Source organism: Nicotiana sylvestris, chromosome 9, assembly GCF_000393655.2.
Source record: "Nicotiana sylvestris chromosome 9, ASM39365v2, whole genome shotgun sequence".
NCBI lineage: Eukaryota > Viridiplantae > Streptophyta > Magnoliopsida > Solanales > Solanaceae > Nicotiana > Nicotiana sylvestris.
In genome coordinates, this window is record NC_091065.1 from 36,675,314 (window position 1) to 36,698,388 (window position 23,075).

At 36.3% G+C, this 23,075-nt stretch overlaps 3 protein-coding genes and 1 long non-coding RNA gene across 4 annotated transcripts; 2 read left to right on the forward strand and 2 right to left on the reverse strand.

Moving 5' to 3' along the window:
• Positions 1 to 4,958: 4,958 nt before the first annotated feature.
• LOC138877444 (secreted RxLR effector protein 161-like) lies at positions 4,959 to 5,741 on the reverse strand. Its single transcript, XM_070157053.1, has one exon. It carries the CDS (start codon positions 5,739 to 5,741, stop codon positions 4,959 to 4,961), a length of 783 nt encoding a protein of 260 aa, XP_070013154.1.
• A 2,617-nt stretch (positions 5,742 to 8,358) lies between these two features.
• LOC138877445 (uncharacterized) lies at positions 8,359 to 8,914 on the reverse strand. Its single transcript, XM_070157054.1, has 2 exons — positions 8,468 to 8,914; positions 8,359 to 8,382 (listed from the first exon to the last, which is right to left on the reverse strand). The coding sequence occupies exons 1-2, from the start codon at positions 8,912 to 8,914 to the stop codon at positions 8,359 to 8,361; spliced, it is 471 nt and encodes a 156-aa protein (XP_070013155.1).
• A 4,248-nt stretch (positions 8,915 to 13,162) lies between these two features.
• Positions 13,163 to 14,779, forward strand: LOC104249030 (16.9 kDa class I heat shock protein 1-like). Its single transcript, XM_009805399.2, has 2 exons — positions 13,163 to 13,336; positions 14,221 to 14,779. Exons 1-2 carry the CDS (start codon positions 13,237 to 13,239, stop codon positions 14,583 to 14,585), a joined length of 465 nt encoding a protein of 154 aa, XP_009803701.2. The 5' UTR covers positions 13,163 to 13,236; the 3' UTR covers positions 14,586 to 14,779.
• Positions 14,780 to 17,097: 2,318 nt separating this feature from the next.
• On the forward strand, positions 17,098 to 19,005 carry LOC104249032 (uncharacterized). Its single transcript, XR_716608.2, has 4 exons — positions 17,098 to 17,306; positions 17,755 to 17,866; positions 18,281 to 18,403; positions 18,704 to 19,005. It is a non-coding gene; the product is annotated as an uncharacterized lncRNA (long non-coding RNA).
• The last annotated feature ends 4,070 nt before the right edge of the window (positions 19,006 to 23,075 follow it).

The window sequence follows — 23,075 nt, forward strand, 5'->3', positions numbered from 1 at the left end:
TCAATCGCTTTGTCCACTACTAAAGCTGAATACATTGCTATTGGACAATGTTGTGCACAACTACTGTGGAAGTCTCATCAATTGGGTGACTATGAGCTTTCGTTTAAACCTATACAAATCTTTTGTGATAATTCTAGTGCTATTTGTCTTTCAAAAAATCATGTGCATCATTTTAGAGCAAAGCATATAGATATTAAGCATCATTTTATTAGAGATCATGTTCTTAAGGGAGACATAGAAATATCCTTTTTTGGAACTTCTGCTCAATTAGCTGATATTTTTACTAAGCCTTTGTTAGAAGAAAGATTTTGTACTTTGAGAAAATTACTTGGTATTATTTGCATTTCTAATAACTCTTAGGACCTATGTGCTCAGTTACTTTTAAAGTGCTATAATTGTCCTTTTCCCATGCCTTAATTACGCCTCCGATTTTTCCCTCTCTTTTCGCTTCTTTCACATCAGTTGCAGTTCGAAGATGGAAAGCCAATCATCACGTCTTCTCATCTCATGTCCATCTCCTCTCCAATACCTCTAGCAAAGCCCCTTCTCTACAATGGCGAAACACTCAAAAAATCCCTCTACCTCTACCAGAAAGAGTACTCGCTCCAAAGCAAAACCCTCTTCTGCGCCTCCTGAGCAAGTAGACCTAGGGTCTGATCACTTTGAAGGCTTCGCCTCATCTTAGGGAGATTTCTCTGAACACTCCCAACTTCTAGGAGAAAAATCTTTAGGCAAGCGACCCATGGAAGATCCCCCCATTTCATCCACCCCAAAGAAATCAAAGGTTGATTTCTCTACCTCACTCGAGTCTGACCTAAATTTCTGGGATACCCCAAATAGGGATCTTTTCATTACTCTTAAAGACAAGCCCATCGCCCATGGAAGGGTCGTGGATCTTGATGATATGGAAGCCCTTAACTGTAAGGTTAAAGAACTTTTTGTTTATCAAGGGTGGGACAAATTCCTCTCTATTCCTCCGCCTAAGGTGTATGAACCCCTGGTCAAAATGTTTATGCAAATCTTCGCTCTAGTAAACCGGATAGGTTGGAATCTCTAGTGCTAGGTAAGCGCATTGTTCTTGATTGTGCCTTGTTTGACTCACTTTTTCAATGTCGTTGCTCTGGTTTCCCTACTCTGTTTAAAAACATGTGGCCTAATGACTTTGAAATCTCTTTTGACCAAGACAAATAGTGCATTGTTGAGTGTCCCTCTGAAATCCTTCCAAACCAATTGGGCCCCAGTGATGTCAGTTTTGAAACTCGGGTTTTGGCCCATATTGTGGCAACCACCCTGCTTCCCCGCACTGGTTCCTTTTCAACCTTCTCTCAAAGAGATACATTGTTTGTCTACTGCCTTATCACCAAACTCAAAATCAAGCTTTCCTCCTGGGTTATCAATTTCATGATAGAAAGTGCTGAAGATCCCACTAGTTTACCCTATGGCATGACAATCACTCATATTCTGGAAGCCCATCAAATTTCTCTGTCCAACTATCCATTCATCACTGTCTCCAAGTCCTATAATTCTAGAGCTTTTGCTAGTATGGGCTATGTGAGTATCAAGAGCTCCTGGGTTAAGAAAAGTGAGAGTGAAGCAAAGCAGGCCCCTATAGAATCCAAGCCTTCACCCGTTGTTCCTCATCCTACTCTTGTCAGTTCTGAGCTTAGTGAGAAGCTTTGCACTATTAACTCCCAACTCTCTGACATCAAGAACCTTCTTTCCGCCACTCAGTCTACTCATGCTATTTCCAAGGAAACAGGGTCTGACGTGTCAAAAATCAGAGTTGTTGTTCTCAGAGTGAGGGAGAATGTTGTCAAAGCTTTCAAGGAGGTTCACGACAGGCTGGATGGTATGAGCGTCTCTGCAAATACAAGCTTCGAACAGTTAAAGGAGGCTATCTGCAACACCCTTACCTATTTCCTGCGCCGCTAGTGTGGATGTTTTTAAGACTATGTTTTTTTTTTGACAATTTGTTTTGGTGGCTTATGGGTTGTGGTTTAAGCCCCTGGATAATTATGTTTTTGCTGCTACCGTGGGCTATTTTACCAGCCGCTGGATAATCTCTTTACCTCTTCTGCTTTACTGCTATCTATTCTCTTATTTCCTCTTTGCTGATGACAAAAAGGGGGAGAAAATCTATGTGTATAGGTAGCATATATTGGTCTATTGTACAGGTACAATTCGACTACATACATTGAGAGGGAGTATCATGGAACAAGTCGACTGCATACATTGAGGGGGAGTATCATGGACAAGTCAAGTCGACTAGTAAAACACAAGGAGGTCGACTGATGTTTACTTCTTTACATTATTATATTATTTTGCCATCATCAAGAAGGGGGAGATTGTTAGATCTTGTTTTAATGATGCAAATAATATACATGTGCAGGAAATCAATTATAAGAAGTAAAGAAGACTGCTGGAGTGGTTCATGATGTATAAGGAAAGAAATCAATTAGCATACAATCGGAAAATTTGGAAAGGTCTCGCAAATCTGGGCGGAATCTAATCAACAAATCAATCAGCAATAACAACGATTAGCTGAGTTGGAAAGAATCAAATAAGCCTTGAGTAATGGCACAAATCAATGGCAGAATCACGGAAGATTGAAGGATACGAGGAGATTTGTTACGCGATCGCATTTGGAAGAACCAACAACCAAGGAGCAATCTTCATTCGTATCTCTGCCGAAGGAAAGCAATCAAGAGAAGCAACGGCTCATTCCTTATTCTTGGAAAGAATCAATTCTTTCCAGGGATCAAATCTCTTGGGTTGTCAAGCCTCTACCATCCATCAAAGTATTTATACCTCGTTGTAAACCCTAGTGTTTATACTCTGATCAAACCAAAATCACTCTCTTTATTCTACTGCAAACAAGCATTATAGCTCACTAGGATCTGCTGTTTAACAAGTCAGGGAAAAAAAAAGAGCATAACACTGGTGAGGCATTGTATAAAAAACGAGTGCTAGAGAAACTGAGTGAAATTCACTACAACTGTACTCGGAAGAAACTCATTTACTAAAGAGAACTCCCTTGCAACCCAAGGGTACTGGACTAGGATTCACATTGAATCCGACCAGTATAAAAATTCTGGTGTCTTTAATTCCTGCAATTTACTTCCTGTTATTATATCTGTCAATTTATCATATCTAGTCGACTACTCAAGTAATAAGTCAACTAATAAGCAATTATTTTTAAAAGAGTTACAATTCACACCCCCCCTCCTTGTACTTTCAGCAAGTGCCAAACTCAGAGCAATAATAGAAACAAGATTGCATCAAAACAATTGAAGAAAGAAGAGATATCACTCCAAACACGAGCTACTATTCACGCCTCCAAAATTGAAGCCATAGGCCTCCAAATCCAATATCCATCGTTGAAATTCAAGAACCAGATGTTAAAAACTCCCAGTTCAAATTGAAGCACAATCCGAGAATTACGGGTCAGAAAATGCTATTTGAAGCGGACTGCCTGAGCAGAAATTTTCTGGAGCAAACGGACACACTTTTCTCACTCACAAGGCTTCAAAAACGGCTGCACGCTTGTGCTTTCTCTCTTATTCTATTTTAAACCTAAAATAGGTCATATTTATATGTCTCTAAAAGACCCTTTTTAATCTACGTAGAAAGGGAAAGGCACAAAAAAACCCCAACAAGTGAACTATACAATTGATTAACTCTTTACATATTATCTTTAAAAGAATGTTTATGCATTATTGCTAAAACAAGGAAGGAAAAACTTAAGTAATTTTGAAATTTTAAACCTCATTTGTAGTTCATGCAGTGCCAAAATGCAGTCCATCATATTTTTTATGCCGGAGGAAAAATGATTTTTGTGATATATTTGTTGTCCATTCCAATTGGTTTTTCACATTACAACCAACGCTTCCTTGGATCTAGTTGGTTTGTCAGACGCCGATTGGGTTGGTTACCCCTATTCATCCTTCTACTTCAAGTTTACACATCTTTCTCGGCTCAAGTTGTCTCATCTTCAAATGAAATAAAACATTGTTGCCAAGTCCAATGCAAGAATAGAGCACCTGTCGTTAGCCTCTCTAGCAACAGAACTCACTACAATTACTCATATCCTCTGCGACATTGCCAAAACCCCAAGTTCTATACACAAATAACTAATTGAGTGCTCTTCACCTTACTTCTGACAAAGTCAGAGTTGAATGAATGAAAGTAGTTCAAATTGTATTATGATAGTGTCCTCTTTATACAACAGATTAGAAATTGATGTAAGGATAAACTTTAATTGCACCAGGATCTTGAACATGATAACCTTACATGTAATCGTCATAGAAAACATACCTGAAGCGGAATCCATGATGTTGAAGCGGAAGCGTTAATTCAAAACTGGTTTCTCGCCCCTTGCCCTAACTTTATGTTACCGCCGCCTTTAGAGATGGAGGAGCGAATAAAAATACGGTAACCCTAATGGGTGAGGAGAGGACCAATTTATAGAGGTTCTCACTTAATCTGGTACGTCCATCAAGTAACCAATCGGACGGATGAAATTTGATAATTAATTAAATATTAATTATGGCCCTTAGACCTATTGGGCCACACATACATAGGAAAATAATTTACATTCTCCCACTTGGCCCAATAATCACATAATATTAATATTTAATATAGGAACATTAGTTGCGCATAAACAAATCTCTTCTATAATGTCCATCATAAATACCATAATACAATAAACTACTAAATGTGAGTTATGGCGGTTATATATAATTTGTCTACATACTCCCTTCCATATACTACAACATTAGCAACTCATCGTATCAGGTCCATAAGCTATAAAATATTATGGTCCACAATAATGTCTCATTTAGACTTATCCTGTAATATCTCAAAACAATAATGTGTACACCATTATGAGAAACAGGAAATCATTAATGTATATCAGAAACATATAAATGAGCTCAGAGTGTCAAAACATCATAAATACATCAGTCATAAATACAACCAAGACCCATTCTATGTACATGTTCTTTAAATATCTTTGGCTGTAAACCTTTCGTTAATGGATCTGCAATCATGAGATCAGTTCTAATATGCTCAAGTGATACTCTTTGTTTCTGAACTTCCTCCTTGACGGTAAAGTACTTTAATTCCATATGTTTGGCACCTTTGGAGTACTTATCGTTCTTGGAGAAGAATACTACTGCAGAATTATCATAGTAAATTTTTAGCGGCTTGGTAATGGTGTCGACAACCCCAAGTCCTGAAATAAAGTTTCGCAGCCATAATGCATGAATTGTGGCCTCAAAACATGCCACAAATTCTGCTTTCATCGTGGATGTAGCAATGACAGACTGTTTGGCACTCTTCCACGATATTGCTCCTTCAGCTAATTGGAACAAATAACCAAACGTGGATTTTCTAGTGTCAATACATCCAGCGAAATCTGAATCCGAGTATCCAACAACTTCCAAATGCTTGGATCTCATATACATGAGCATGTAATCCTTCGTTCCTTTCAGGTACCTCAAAACTTTCTTTGCAGCCTTCCAATGATCAATTCCTGGGTTACTCTGATATCTTCCTAGCATTCCGACCGCAAAACTAATATCCGGTCTTGTGCAAGTCTGAGCATACATCAGACTACCAACAATTGAAGAGTAAGGAATTGATTCCATTTCCTTTCGTTCTACATCATTCTTAGGGCATTGCATGAGACTAAATTTGTCCCCTTTTTGAATTGGAACAATTCCTGCTGAACAATTATTCATGTTGAATCACTCTAGAATTTTTTCGATATAGCCTTTCTGAGACAATCCCAATAATCCTTGTGATCTATCACGGAATATTTCTATTCCTATCACATAGGATGCCTCACCCATATCTTTCATTTCAAAATTCCTAGAGAGAAAATCTTTAGTCTCACGCAATATGCCTAAATCATTAGCAGCAAGTAGAATATCATCAACATATAGGACTAAAATATAAACTTGCTCCCACTGATCTTTTGGTATATACACCGATCAACAGTATTTTCCACAAATCCAAAAGATGTTATGGTATCATTAAACTTTATATACCATTGTCGTGAGGCTTGTTTAAGTCCATATATTGACTTCTTCAGTTTACACACCATTTGTTCTTTTTCTTTAGTTTTGAAACCCTCTGGTTGGTCCATATAAACTTCTTCATCGAGGTCTCCATTAAGAAAGACATTTTTCACATCCATTTGGTGTAACTCTAAATCATAATGAGCCACCAAAGCCATAATAATTCTTATCGAGTCTTTCTTTGAGACTGGCGAAAAGGTCTCTTTATAATCAATGCCTCCTTTCTGAGTATAACCCTTGACAACAAGTCTGGCTTTGTATCTCTCAATATTGCCATTTGAATCGCGTTTGGTCTTAAAGACCCATCTACACCCGATTCTCTTAGAACTTTCTGGCAATTCAACAAGATCCCAGACTTTATTGTATTCCATGGATTTTAACTCTTCCTTCATGGCATCAATCCATTTTCCAGACTCAATACTTTCTATGGCTTGTGAAAATGAAACCGGATCCTTATTAAGACCAATGTCAAAATCTGACTCCTGCAAATAAACCACGTAATCATCTGAAATAGCTGATTTTCTAACTCTTTGAGATTTTCTTAATGGCATTTCTTGTGGTTCATTTGTGTCAAATATTTGTGAGTTAGTTTCTTCATGAGGTATTTCATCCAATGTTGCTCGGTGTTGTCAAAGTGTTCTTCAACAACTGGAATAATATTTGGTATTTGTGTGGAAGTAGGCACATTTTTGGGTAATAGAATATTGACCTTTACCTCTTTAGTTTCCACACTTTGCTTTTCAACACTCCCACTAACTTCACCATTCTCAATGAATCTTGCATTACCGGTTTCAACAATTCTCGAACTATGGTTTGAACAGTAAAACACATACCCTTTAGATTTCTCTGGGTAACCAATAAAGTAACCACTTACTGTTCGAGAATCTAATTTCTTTTCTTGTGGATTATAAACTCGAGCTTCTGCTGGGCAACCCCAAACATGCAGGTGCCTTAAACTAGGTTTCCTTCATGTCCACAGTTCAAAAGGGGTCATTGGAACTGCCTTACTAGGAACCCTGTTTAATAAATATGCAGCGGTTTTAAGAGCATACATCCACAATGATTTGGGTAATGAGGAATTATTTATCATGCTCCTAACCATATCCATAAGTGTTCGATTGCTCCTTTCTGCAACACCATTTTGTTGAGGTGTTCCTGGCATAGTATATTGTGCACATATGCCACGTTCCTCGAGGAACTTTGCGAATGGACCTGGACATTGTCCCGACTCATTATATTTTCCATAATATTCACCACCTCTATCTGACCTAATGATTTTCACCTTTTTATCTAATTGTCTTTCAACCTCATTAACAAACACCTTGAGAGCATCTGCTGCTTGAGATTTTTCTTTCACCAAATAGATGTATCCATAACGTGAAAAATCATCGATAAAAGTGATAAAATATTTCTCTACACCAAAAGATGGAACATCAAAGGGTCCACAAATATCGGTGTGTATAATTTCAAGAAGCTGGGTGCTTCTTGTGGCACCTTTCTTACTATGTTTGGTTTGCTTTCCCTTAATGCAATCCAAACACATAGTAAAATCAGTAAAATTTAGATTCGGAAGAATCTCATTTTTTACTAATCTTTCTAACCTTTCTTTGAATATATGACCCAAACGTCTATGCCACAAGTAAGCAGAACTTTTATCTAGTGAACTACGTTTAATTCCAACATTATGTTGAACAGTAAGAAGGGATTCAGAAAAATCAATATCGAGTTTCAATTTATATAAACCATCACTGAGAAAGCCAGAACTATAAAAAATAGCATTCTTGTATAAATTGAAACATCCATTTCCAAACTTTAAATCAAATCCAGAAACATCAAGTCTTGAAAGAGAAATCAAATTCCTAGAAACTGAAGGTACATAAAGAGTCTGTAATAGATCAAGGTGACGTCCAGTCTCCATGATCAAACGATAAGTCCCTATGCCTTCAATTGGAGCCTTCATACGATTTCCCATGAACAAGAAATCCTTATTTGGATTTGTAGTTTGGATCGTAAGGAATCCCTGCAACGTAGTAGATACATGAGCAGTTGCACCAAGAATCAAGCCACCAAGTATTATTAGGAACTTCTACTAAATTTGATTCGAAACATACAAAAGCACTAATTGTACCTTTCTTTTCGAACCAAGCTTTACGTTTCAGGCAATCTTTCTGATAGTGTTCTTCCTTGTTACAGAAACGACACGTATCTGCCTTATGTTCCTTGTTAGCATCCTGTTGAGCTTTAGCAGGTGCTTTCTTCTTCTTGAACTTGTTGGCCTTCACTTTAAGTCTTTTACCAGCTCCTTGAACCATGAGGTTAATTGAATGATTCCCTTGTTTCTTAAGTCTTGACTCCTCCTGAGTAAGCATACTGGACAATTCACTAACATTCCACTTATCCTTAATAGTGTTATAGTTAATTTGAAAAGGTCCATACTCAGGAGGTAACAAGTTCAGAATAAACTGAACTAAGAAGGAATCATCCACTTTCATCCCCAAGGTCTGAAGTCTTGCTGCAATGTTAGTCATCTCGATGATATGATTTTGCATACTACGCGACCCATCAAACTTCATGGTCGTGAGTTCAGCCATTAGTGTACTAGCGAGAGACTTATCTGCAGAACGAAAACGTTCTTCCACAAACTTCAGGTATTCCCTGGCACTTTCTGTTTGTGGAATAGTACTCTTAATGTTGTTGGCAATATTCATTCGCATAAACATAAGGCTTAGCCTGTTAGAGTGTTTCCATGCTTTATGGAAAGACTTCTCATCCGCACTGCTCGAATCAGTAATGGCAGCGGGCTTATCATTCAACAGAGCCAAGTCAAGATCCATCACACCTAAGTGGAACTGGACTTGTTCCCGCCATTCAGAGAAGTTCAATCCATTGAACACAGTAACAGACGAAGCAAGCGAATGAAAAGGAATAGTTGCAAAATAGATAATACATGCTCACAAATCAATATGGATTCAACAAAACAGTTAAAGCATATCGCAATTCTCCTTTGGGTAGATACTACGACACACTATCATAATTTAAATGTCGTTTAGTCTTAATAGGTATTTAAATATTTTTTAACCAAATATATATGTCATCTTTGGACAGACAATATATATTTGACTAAGAATATTAATTTACCTCATCATATTCACTATTCATAGAATAATTGATGCACCTTTGGGTAAATCCTTAAGTTCTAGCAATAGTGAAAATTAATTTAACCACTATTTTTAAATTATAGGCATTTCATTAATTTTATGGATAAACTATAATTTTATGTATGCAAATTTCTAAACATACTAGTTTGGTCACCTTGGTGACTACCAAACTATATAAACATAAATGCATACATAAAATACCAGAAAATTTTATGCATGTGAATACTTTAAACAATCTAGTTTGATCACTTTGGTGATTAACAAACTATATAACTTTAAATACATCCATAAATAATCAATGACCCTGATTTTAAAATAGTAGCCTAAAGAAACAAACATAATTTCATGACCACAATTATAAAACAGGGACATAATGGGATAACTTAGTAACAACACAATTCCTATACGGCACTGCAAGGTGACCGCCACTGAATTATTCTCACTGAATTATTCTTCAAGATATAGCAGTTCTATGCACAGTATGTCCTTTTCCAACAACAAGGTCCTTTTAATTTGGTTGTCTAGCCAGATATAAAGTATATCAAAAGTTGTAGCAGCAACAACTACTGAGAAATTCCACATTACCCATAGAAACATGACGCTGATGAGCTTAAGCCCAAAAACCATCTTGTAATATATTATTAGAACAAATTTCTTATTGAAAATTTTGATCGGTAACTTTATAACTTTAACAACAAAGCTTCTTTTATTTTACTTAATAATTTAATGATGGACATCATGAACCAAATTGATTAAAGATAGTAACAGTCATAAGCGTTTCCTACCAACAATTACTTTTAACAGTATTCTGTTGATTTCAAAAGGAACACGAAATCCAAAAATAGACACATAATTCATACATGAGCACACGTTATACATATATGTGTTTAACAATTATTCTTTCACGAAGATTATTGGTCCAAGTAATCCAGGCTCGTGATACCACATGTGAGCATAAACTTTAATTGCACCAGGATCTTGAACATGATAATCTTACATGTAATCGTCATAGAAAACATACCTGAAGCGGAATCCATGATGTTGAAGCGGAAGCGTTAATTCAAAACTGGTTTCTCGCCCCTTGCCCTAACTTTATGTTACCGCCGCCTTTAGAGATGAAGGAGAGAATAAAAATACGGTAACCCTAATGGGTGGGGAGAGGACCAATTTATAGAGGTTCTCACTTAATCTGGTACGTCCATCAAGTAACCAATCGGACGGATGAGATTTGATAATTAATTAAATATTAATTATGGGCCTTAGACCTATTGGGTCACACATACATAGGAAAATAATTTACAATTGAATCCCAGAATTATAGGTAATGTAAAGGAAAGATATTAAATTACAGAGATACATTCCTAATCCTAGACGATTACATCAATAAAATAAAATTAGATCTTTGCAGAATGAAATAAAATAAAATTTGAAATCAAGTGGAAGATATTGTTCATATATGAAATTAAGCTGCTGAAATTGTTCCTTTAGTCCCCCTCAAGTTAGGGGAGGTGTCAACGACTCCTAATTTGATTAGATTGGGTTGAAATGATGAACTGGGTAGTGGCTTATTTGAGATGTATTTAGACTGAGAAAAGATCAAACCATATGCATTTGGAAGGACTTCAACACCTATGAAATAATGCAGTAGCCCAAGATCCTTGAGAGAAAAGCGTTTAGATAAGGCATTCTTGAAATTATTGATGGTTGTCACATTATTTCCTGTCACTACGATATCATTAACATAAACAAGAAGATATAGTTGTATACCCATTGAGTGAAATATAAACAAAGAAGTATTTGAGTGAGATTTTCATAAAACCAAGCGAGATAAGAAAGTCCTTGAATTCATTGTACCATGATGTGGGGCTTATTTGAACCCATAAATGGCCTTTTGAAGGCGACATATATGATTTGGATAGTCTAAATATCCAAAACCTTTTAGTTGTTTCATATAAACATCTTCTTCAAGATGAACTTGAAGGAAATTCATTGTTGACATCTAGGTAATGAAGGACCAACAAAAGATCTATTACTTGTCTACGGTGTTGTGCTTTTCATCAGGAGGTATGAGCTCTCATGTTTTGTTTTTAAGAAAAGCATCAAACTTCTACCTAAATTCTTAATTTCTACCATGAAAATGCATAGATTAAAATCTGCTAACCTATGAAGTTGGGATGAAAAAACTCTTCAAAATCGCCTCTAGGCCGAGCTCAAACTTGAAATGGTGAGAAAAATGACTTAATACCCGACTTTGGGACCTTTTAATCAGTGGGCGTCAGGACTTACTCGCGTTCACGAAGAACAACAGCCTGAGTGGCCTTCGCGTTCGCAAGAAATGCTACGCGTTCTCTATGGCTTGTCCCCCTGGCCTTCGCATTCACGAGCCTGGGGTCGCGTTCGTGTTGAGCAACAGACCAACTCCCCAGGTCCCTCCCTAACACTACGTGTTCGCGAAAGAAGTGTCGCGTTCGCGAAGGTTAAACACCCCACTACTTCGCGTTCGCGATGAGTAATTTCCTCCCCAGCCCAGATTACCCTTCGCGATCGCGAAGCACGTTGCACCAGACACCAGAAACTTAGCTGAAGTTGCAATCTCTAAGTCCAGAAATGACCCATAGCTTATCCAATACTCACCCGAGCCCCTCGTGCTCCAAATCAAACATTCACACAAGTGTAAGAACATCATACTAACTCGCTCACACGATCAGAACACCAAAATATTACCTAGTACTATGGATCAGACATCAAAATGCATGAAATTTTCAAAGAAACTCAAGAACTTTCAAATTCACAACCGAGCTTCCGAATCATATCAAATCAACTCCGTTTTGCACCAAAATTTGTGGAGAAGTCTTAAATAGTAAAATGAACCTATACCAAGTTCCGAAATTGAAATCCGAACCCGATAGCCATAAAGTCAACCTACGGTCAAACTTCGCAGTTCCTTATACTTTCAAATTACCAGTTTTCAACAAATAACGTCAAAACAAGTTAGGGACTTTCGAATTCAATTTTGGGCATATGCTCAAGTCCAAAATCACGATACGGACCCACCGAGACCGTCAAAATACTGATTCGGGTCCGTTTACACAAAATATTGACCGTAGTCAACTCAAATCATCTTAAAGGCTAAAATTCATATTTTCTTCAGTTTTTCACATAAGATTTTTCCAGAATAATATGCGGATTGTGCACACAAATCGAGAAATGCTAACGGAGCTAATTGAGGTCATGAAATACGAAATAAAGGCTAGAACTCAAAATGACCTATCAGGTCATCACAATATCATCTTGTCACGCAAATAAGTGTAGCTATTAAACCAAGTGTTGCCACGTTGATTTAGTACTTGAAGCAAAAATATTTGTTTAGCTATAATATTTTATTTTAAATAAGTTATTGTGCCTAAGAGGTACTATTGCTATGCTAAGTTTTAGCTCGTAGTTAAAAATAATATTAGCTACGAAATTTTGTTATAGCAATAACTTCGTGGCTATATCATCTAACTATTGGCACAAGTTTTTGATAACTTGAAGCAATACGTACTAGCCACGATTTTTAAAATCAATAACTAAGATTTCGTAGTTATATATGCATAATGTTGTGTCTTATGTCCGAAGGTTTTTTTTTTGGTTTTTTTTCATTCTATGGGTATACGTATTAACCCATGTCATTGCATCACATTTCGTCTCACTACTTTTACCTGATTTATTAAACACCCAATTGACTAGCTAGCATATGAAGCAAACATGGAATTTCTCATTGCCCTACACAATGGACTTCACCATGTGCTCTGCAAAGGTAGTTAACCAGAAAGCAACTTGAAACAACAACCTCTATGACCAAAAAGGAATCTTTCTCCTCCCATAAGAGAGCTCTAAATTAGTTGATACGAACAAAATATTTGATATTCTCCTATATATAGAGAAACATCTTGCAGCTCTTAATCTGAAAGAATTCACTTAAAATTCAAGAGAAAGAGTAATATTCCCATTAATTAATGGAAGCCAAAGTAGGAGCATCTGAAGACCGTTTTGAACCATCGTACGAGTGGCTACGTGAACAAAGACATGATGTTCTCTTAGTTCATCTCCCAGCTGGTAAGGAATGCTCCCTTTAATCCTTTTTAATTGTCATGTTTGTTTCTTACACGCCCCTTAATAATATATTAATTTACAGGATAATTTGATTAAATTATTATTTGATACTACTCTTTCATTCACCACATTAATCACTCTATACATTTATTAGAGTAAGAACACAAGGTGGAAAAAATAATTAGTTCTATCTTGATTTGTTAGAGTATTATGGATCAATTACTTTTAGTAACCATGACTAAAAAGGACGGAAGGAGTAATAGAATTTTCACATTCTACATTACGAGAAAAGGCATTATATAGAAGGTAATCCAGGTTTCAACAATGAAATACTACGTACGGCAAAAACATTTATCAACATTCAATATTCTCAATGTAAAATGGTGTACATAAGTCATTCATAAAGTGCATATTTCTCTTATTAATGTATTCACTTAAGTTACTCCATCCATCCCAATTTACGTAACATTGTTCAAATTTCGAGAGTTAAATTTCTTAATTTTAACCGTTAATTTGGGCAAAAAGTTTTTTTATTTTTTTAAAATAAAATTTATATATTTGAAAACTACATAAAAATTACTATAAGTCACAATAATTAACAATTTAAAAGACATGAAAATACTATAATCAAAGCATAATTTATTTGACTCTCGAAATCTGAACGGTGCCACATAAATTGGAATAGAGAGTACTATATTTGATAATCTAGCCAACTCATTGTTTGATTCACTTCTCGATTTATACTTATAAATTATGTTTGCTTTTTTTCTTTTGTACAAAATGTGAAAGTTGAAATATCCATGACACTTTAATCAACCTAAAAAGTTGAATAATGATAAGCGGCGGGATTTTTAAGCTATTTATTTATTCTTTTCTTTGCATGGAAGAATTCAAGGATAAAGAAGGGTTGAAGGTACAAATCAGCAGTTTTGGAGGCTTGAAGGTTTCTGGAGATCGACGAGTGAATAAAAAAAGATTGAGATTTTTCAGGGAATTTCCAGTATGGAAGGACTATGAAACTGACGAAATCCAGGCAGAGTTTGAGAAAGGTGTTCTTAAGATTACATTGCCAAAGAAAATTACTAAACCACCCCCAGCTGATGAGGAAAAAGGATCAACTAAAGCATCAAAGAATTCAAGATTGAACAAGTTCACAAAGGTGGTTTTCGGTGTTGCAGCTGCGGTTGTTGTGGCTGCAGGCCTCACTGGTTTTGCTTATTATACTTTTACGTTTACAGTAATTGAAGATTGAGTAAAAGCAATTATGTAACTTCACCCGCATTGGAGTCCGACTATATCCGAATAAGCGCCGCATAGGGTCCTATTCGGGAGAAAGCGCTCACTACTAAGAATTTTTCCATACCCAGGTGGGAAACCAAAAAAAAAACTTATGTAAAGTCAGGCCTCTTTATAATAGCATCACTATAACAATTATTTACTATAAAAGTCAAGTTTTTTTTGGAACCAATTTCCATGCTATGTAATAATATATGTTATTTATAACAACACTTTGCTATAACAATCAAAAAACTCTAGAACAAACGAGATTGTTATAAAGAGGTTTGATTGTATTGTTATTATTTTACATCCCTCTCACCTAGCATATTTTGTAATAAACACTACCAAATCCATGTTCAAGGTCCACTAAACCTATCGATGTCAGAATAACCTGCAGGAAGGGCAAACAATACCACAGGGTGTGAAAAAGAATCGGAAGGTTGTAAAGGCAAGGATTACAATTAGCATGTAAGCCAGTATCACTTGATTTTCTTCACATCGCAGACTTCTGACACTACTTTTTTCTTTTTCTTTTTTTATAAAATTTCCCAAAGGGAAGTTGTATTCACGAGTATAGGAACAAGAAGGGGGTTTGGCCTTACCTTATAAGTTACTACAACATAAGGACAATATCTTTGTCCTTCAAAAAAGGGATGGCCAAAAACAGAGACTTATTTCCATCCCTATAATCTAATAAGACTGACTTACAAAAAAAATAGCCTTGTCATATCTTAGCTTTAAACTTGATATCTGGAATTTGTCCAAAATGAAATGGCCCTTTGCTGCTCGTAGTAGTTCTTGGAAAGAGTATGTCACGATCCAAAATCAATTAAAAGTCGTGATAGCGTCGGACACCATGGTCAGGTAAGCCAACAATAAATAATAAATTTGGCTCTCATTTTAGCATTTTGAAATCATAAATGTTTCTTTCAATTAAATAATAAGAAATAAATTTCAAAGTAAATAATAATATTTTTTAAAAATTCCAATATTGAACAACCCATACTTATTATAATACCCCGTAAATTTGAATCGGTTGTGGATGCATTAAATGAGTATTAACGTGATGATAATCAATTTGTTATGATAATAAGTGTACAAGGCATATCATAAGTGATTTAGGGTCCAAGTGTTGGGAATAAACCCCGGAAAAATAATATTCACGGTATTAGTGATAAACGCGGAACACTAAGTTATGGTTAAATCAGCAAGAATAGAAATGCAGCAATAATGACACCAAGATTTTACATGGAAACTCTTCTGAATAAGGGAAAAAACCACGGCCAAGAAGAGCAACTGATATCACTATAGCGAGGAATTTTACACTGTGTAGTAACGAGTACAAATACTCCTAAGACCACTACACCCTCAAAAGAAAAAATACTCTTTTGCTTTTTCCACCTCACTATAATATCTCTCACACTCTATTTTTCTTCACAGACTATTTTCTTATAGTCTATGGAATACCTTGCTCTCTCTCTTTTCTCTCTTTTTTTGGTGTCTTACAAATGGCTCAGAAGCTCTCTATTTATAGAGATTTTATATCCCTACAGATGTCATCAGTGACATCAAAAGAAAGGAGGAGATATTCAAACTCTTCAATTTGAGCAATTCAACAAAAACGGTGGCTACCAAAAATGACTTAGAAGTCTTTATCACGTCTATTTTCTTTCTTCTTCATTTATGGGGATGGACCCCACACCAAGGAGAGACCTAAGTCTTAGCCAAGTCGAAAAATTACATGATAGACTAAAATTCTAAATGAGTGCGCCACAAGACCATACTTTCGACGAGCATATCTACAAATATATGGGGTGCATGTTGACATTTTTACAGATCACAAGAGCCTCCAGTACATCTTCAAGCAAAGAGAATTGAATCTACGTCAGAGGAGGTGGCTTGAATTACTTAAAGATTATGATGTTGATATCCTCTACATCAGGGGAAGGCCAATATTGTAGTCGATGCTCTCAGTCGGCGTTCTATGGGAAGCTTAGCTCATGTTGAGACAGACAAGCGAACTATAATGAAAGAAGTTCACCGCTTAGCAAGTATATGAGTTCGACTTTTTGACTCCGAAGATGGTGGCATTGTTCTTCAGACAGGGGTGAATCCTCCTTAGTAGCCGAAGTGAAGAAAAAGTAATTCAGTGATCCCTACTTATTGCAGCTGAAGTAGGGAATTCACAAACACAAGACTACAACCTTTGAACACACTACAACAAGTATAAGCTACGTCGATATTTAATTAGTGACCTTTATAATAAATGTCGGAAAAAAGATAATTTATTGACATTTCTTAGAAAATGTTACAAAAATACTGACATTTAACTAAAAATGACAAAAATATTGTGATATTTGATTTAAATGTCACATAATTAGTAATAAAATGACATTTAATCAGTGACATTTATAATAAATATCAACAAATTACTACTTTTTCTTTTTTGGTAAAAGAAAATTACTTCTTACTAATTTCAAAAAGAGAAAAATATTTTTTGCAAAACTTCCCCCCAAATTTTCCCTCTGAAAATCTCCCCAGAAAAAACCCTACTCCCAGCGACATCCCTCAGAAGTCATAACAATAACATTCAAGTTCATTTTCCCTCCCCAATTTCTCTATCTCATCCAAATCCCTCCACCCCAACCGTGAACCTCAAGCACCTTCGGGAATAGCAGTATGAATGTATCCTAGAGTACTGTCTTCTTACTTAATCTCTCTTTCCATCTCTTTGTGTACTGATATTGACACATTGGAAATTACCATTTTTCTTTCTTTCTTGGTTATATTCGAATTGTTCCCTCTTTCTGGGGTGTATTTTGATTTCATGGAGGAATTAAATCGTGTTTAGAAGTATTTTAAGTTTATAATTTCGAAGCATAATCTATGTTGTGATTTTATTGTGTGAGTATAATATTGTGGTTATTTGATATGGATCTGCAAAATAGAAGTCGTGGGGTGTTATTGTACAATATAGTTATGTGGATATCACTTTCACAGATTATGCCCTACGAATGTTTGACAAAATTCTTGAGAGAACATTTTAAATTTTTTGACCTTCTGTATTGCTTATTCATTTCCGAATATGAACTAAATTGATGAGGTTTCCTGAATTCTTATCTGATCGATTCAATGATGTGCAGACCACCAACAAAGGTTTCCTCTAATCTCAAGGTTGCACAACTCATATGTTGCTCTATTCAAAAGGAAAGCTAACAATGTTTATTGTCTGTTGTTGCCTTCCACACCTCCATTGTGAGTATCACTGCGCTTTATCTGTGAGAAATTTTAAGCTTAGTAACTTGTTCAATGAGAAGAATATGTTTCCTTCAATATTATTGGGAATCAAGAAGTCATACTTCTTCTCTGTTCTTTGTGGCCTGTATATGTGTGTGTCTGTTTGAGTTTGTATCTCATTTTCTTTTTCCTTTTTCTCTTTCTATTTTATTTTTTGACTAAATATATTCACTACTAAACAATATTTTTGGATCAAGTAAATTTTAATTTTGTGTTTGATAAAACATTAAGTTAACGTATTAGATTTTCATCTTTCTTTATAATAAGTCATTGTCCAGATTGTCTAATTATAGGGCGTTATTACTTTGATAATTGTTTCTATCCTTATGGTAATTGTGCAATCATCAGCTGAACATGTATACAATTTACTAGGTTGAAATGTACTGATAGCTATGCTGGTTGGTTAGCTGAAAAATAAGGTTGCACACATGTGATTGGCCCGTGTTCGTGTGATATGGAGTCACAGTGAGAAGGTCTAGTGTGTGGCATCTTATGGTAAGGTCCTTATAGATTTGACAGCAAATTCTTTCTTTCTTAAAGTTATTTTTTCTACTCATAAGGATTTTTTATTAGTTGATGGAAGATAACTCCTGAAATAGTTCAGTTGATTGCTCTACTGCATAAAGATGATGCTATTGGTAAAAGAAATTGCACTATATAACTTCATATTTTTAAATCATTCTTGCATGTAGATTATGATATCTTCTTTTAACTTTCAACTACTTGCTAATTTATAACCCATTTTATAAAAATATAGATTGACAACCTCAAACAACCTTCTTGTCTCAATTTAAGGAAAATAGCAGAATTGGAGAGGAATCTGCTAAAGGGAAGTAGCAGAAAAAGTGGAATTGGAGGGGAAGTTGCTAAAGGGAAGCAACAGAAAGAGTGGAAGAAAGATTTGTGGAAGTGAAGAAATCTTTTGTTGCTGAACTAGTTGCATTTTACATGAATCCAGACTAATAGTTTGATCCAAGCATTATTCAATTATAAAGACGTACAATTATGCACAATTTCATTCTTGGAATTAGTTATAGAGATCTTCTATATACAAATAGTTTATTTCGGTTCACATTCTCTATGCTGAATTACATTTGTAACTATATATTGATACTTGATGGTTATGATGTCTATATTTCTAGTAAATATCCTTTCAATAGTAAGTGCAAACGTCGATGAATAATTTTGACATTAACAAAATGTATTGCATAAGTGTCACTAAACTAAAAAATTTCCGACACTTCTAAATGTCGTAAATAAAATAAATTAGAAACCAATATTTTTTTACCGACATTATGTGAAATGTCACAAATTATATTGTGACATTTTCATAAAAGTCAATAAATAAATGTCGTAAATCTTTTACCGACATTAGTAAAAATGTCGGAAAATTCCCGACATTGAAATTTACGACATTTGAATTAAGTGTAAAATAAATGTCGGTAAGTGACTTCGTGACATTTATACGACTTAATACAACATTTATAAAATGTCGTCGTAGCTCATATTTCTTGTAGTGACAAGGGGGAAATGATGGTACATTGAGGTACAAAGGCAAACTATGCGTTCCAGACGTAGATGGGCTCAGAGAGCGGATTATGTCAGAAGCCTACGAATCAGGTATTCTATTCACCCAGGTTTCACAAAGATGTATCATGATCTTAAGGAGATTTATTGGTGAAACGATATGAAAAAAAACATAGTAGATTTTGTGGCTAAGTGTCCAAACTGTTAGCAGGTGAAAGTCGAACACCAGAGGCCTGGTAGTTTAACTCAGAGTATAGAAATTCCCGTTTGGAAATGGGAGATGATAAACATGGACTTCATAACAGGTCTACCTCGCTCATTTCGGAACCATGATTCGATTTGGGTGATTGTAGACCGAGTTACCAAGTCAGCTCACTTCTTGCCAGTGAAGACTACGGATTCGGCTGAGGATTATGCCAAGATGTATATCCAAGAAATTGTCCGATTGCATGGGACTCCTTTGTCTATCATCTCAGATCGTGGTGCTCAGTTCACAATGAACTTCTGAAAATCCTTTCAGAAGGGGTTGGGCACAAGGGTGAACCTCAGCACCGCTTTTCATCCTCAGACAGATGGCCAGGCAGAACGCACCATTTAGACTCTTGAGGATATCTTGAGGGCATGTGTCATCGATTTTAAAGGTAATTGGGAGGATCATCTACCCCTCATTGAGTTTGCTTATAATAACAGCTATCACTCTAGTATAAATATGGCACTGTACGAAGCTTTGTATGAGCGAAGGTGTAGATCACCAATTGGTTGGTTGCAAAGTTGGCGAAGCGGAGTTTTTAGGACCCAATTTGGTCTATCAGGCGATGGAGAAAGTCAAGTTGATTCAAGAGCATTTGAAGATGGCTCAGAGTCGCCAAAAGTCCTATTCAGATGTGCGACGTAAAGACCTAGAGTTTCAAGTGGATGATTGGGTGTTTTTGAAAGTTTTGCCTATGAAAGGCGTTATGAGATTTGGAAAGAAGGGTGATGGGTTATCAATGTCTTTAACTTATGCTTCTAATATTTTGATGATCTAACAAACTTGTTGTGAAAAACCAGATAGAGAACCTAGCCCACATGGTATATATCTCAACTGTCCTGGTCCAAGTCTGAAAATCAGCAAATGAATGAATGACCACAGGGAGGAACACAACAGGGACCTGATGACCTGGTCCCTTAGGGTTCTCCGACACAAGTACAAGACAGTGACTGTCTGCAATCATTATAAAGAGGAACACAACAGGGACCTGGTCCCTTAGGGTTCTTTGACAGAAGTACAAGTCACTGTACAGCTGGAACGTAGCAGCAAAAGGTGACCATCTCGCAACTGTTACAGAAGAGGAACACAACAAGGACCTGGTTCGTTAGTATTCTCTGACAGAAGTATAGGTTTGCTATCCAGCTGGAACGCAACTGCATAGAAGTGGCTGTGCAGACAGTACAACAGTCACTTATCATTGGGAAGAAGCATGTACCAAGAATTGACACCACTATCTATTGTGATGTCTTTTGTGATATAACAACCTGGCGCAAAGCACAACATCTTTAATGCATTCAGTGATATTCTCTCAAGCATAACAGTGTTTATCCGGAATTGAAGTCACTGGTGTGTCAAGAACAAGAAGGCCACTCTACTAAGGATCAGTCTGTTATTGCGTTTATGTATATCCGTAGTTGAGTTGTAATCTTGTCATTTGTTCTTTATTGTATTTCCTAGTTTGCTTTCTTAGAAGCTTTGTCTTAGGAAAAAACCAAAAATCCGTAAACTTCTGAGTTTATGTTGTGACTAGGAATAGTCATAAGTTTAAAACCTTTGTAACTAGGATAGTTATAAAGTGGCTTGTGGTGAGAGCATCACAAATTATTTGAAATCTTTGTAATAGGGTTATTACAAAGTGGCTTGTAATAGGGAGATTGCAAGTTAATAAAGTTAAAAGCCTACAAGAGTAGGTCGTGGTTTTTTGATCCACTTGTGTGGGATTTTTCCACGTAAAAATCCTTTGTCTTCTTTACTTTCAGTTTCCAGAAGCTTTCTTAGCATTATCTCATATAGTACCAGGTACTCTACAGTTTGGTGGACTAATATAAACTAACAATTGGTATCAGAGCAGGTTTTTTCTAAAAGGTTAACACTTAGAAAGGATCTCAATAGTTGCTTCACCCAACTTTGAGGAAGGATAATCAACCTAAAACCTCCCAGATTCAATGGTCAGTACTATGGCTGGTAGAAGACCCGCATGCATGATTTTATGATGGCAGAAGATTCAGAACTGTGGGACATCATTTGTGATGGTTCACATGTCCCCTTGAAGAAGTTTGAAGAAACAGGATCAATGGTGCCGAAAGGCAGAAAAGAGTACAGCGACATTGACAGAAAAGCTGTAGAAAAGAACTATCGTGCCAAGAAAATCTTGATGTGTGGCATAGGACTTGATGAGTACAATAGAGTCTCAGCTTGTGACACTACCAAAGAAATATGGGAAGTGTTGCGAACAGCACACAGAGGAACTACTCAGGTCAATCAGTCTAAGATCGACATGCTCACCACAGAACACGAGCTCTTTAGGATGAAGGATGATGAGTCTATACAAGATATGCGCACAAGATTCACCTCCATCATAAATGAGCTTCATTCATTTGGAGATGTCATTCCTAGAAACAAGCTTGTAAGGAAAATCCTCAGTGTTCTACCCGGTTCTTGGGAAAGTAAGGTAAATGCCATTACTAAAGCTAAAGATCTACAAACTCTGACCATGGATGAGTTGATTGGTAATCTGAAGACATATGAGATGAAAAGAAAGAAAGACAGTAAAAGAAGAGAGCCTAAGAAGGAAAAGAACCTGGTACTCAAAGCTGAAAGTAGTGACTCAAGTGATGAAGATCGTGACATGACCTATCTTACTAAGAGATTTCAAAGATGGTTCGAAGAAATGGGGGTATACCAAAATGGAGCAGTTCAAGTAAAGCAAGGAACAACGATCTCTATCACAGATGTGGAAAGTCAAGGCATTTCATCAAAGACTGCCCACTCGCAAAACAGGAGCAATACAAGCAAAATCCTGACAAAGCAGCAAAAAGGAACCTAGTTCCAGACAAATGATTCAATCAAAAAAGTGCTGCTGACAATATTGTTAAGCAAACTCTTGCTGCTTGGGGAGACTCCTCTAGTGAATCCGAAAGGGAACCAAATGCAGAAAACAGTTCCATGATGGCAGTGGAAACTGAAGCAACAAAGTATGATTCACTGTTCGCGTTGATGGCTCAGTCTGATGATGATGAAGAAGATGAAGACGATGAGGTAAACTTCAGGGATGTTCAGAGAAATCTAAAATCCTACTCTTCTAAGAAGCTAAGGTCGTTAGATAATGTCCTAATTGATGCCTGTTATAGCCTTGTTAATGATAAGGAGATCCTGACCATAGAACTAGGAGAGGCCGAACAATCTAGAGATGATCTGGTGGTCTATGTAGTGGACCTAAATGAGACCATAGCTAATCTGGAAAAAGAAAAGGAAGCCTTGAATGAAAAAATAACTAGTGTGGAAAATGAGAGAGACGACCTGATGGTAGTAGTTGTTGATCTAAAAGAAACAATAGAGGGTCTTAGTAATGAGAAACACTCCTTAGAAGGAAAAATTGCAACTACTGAG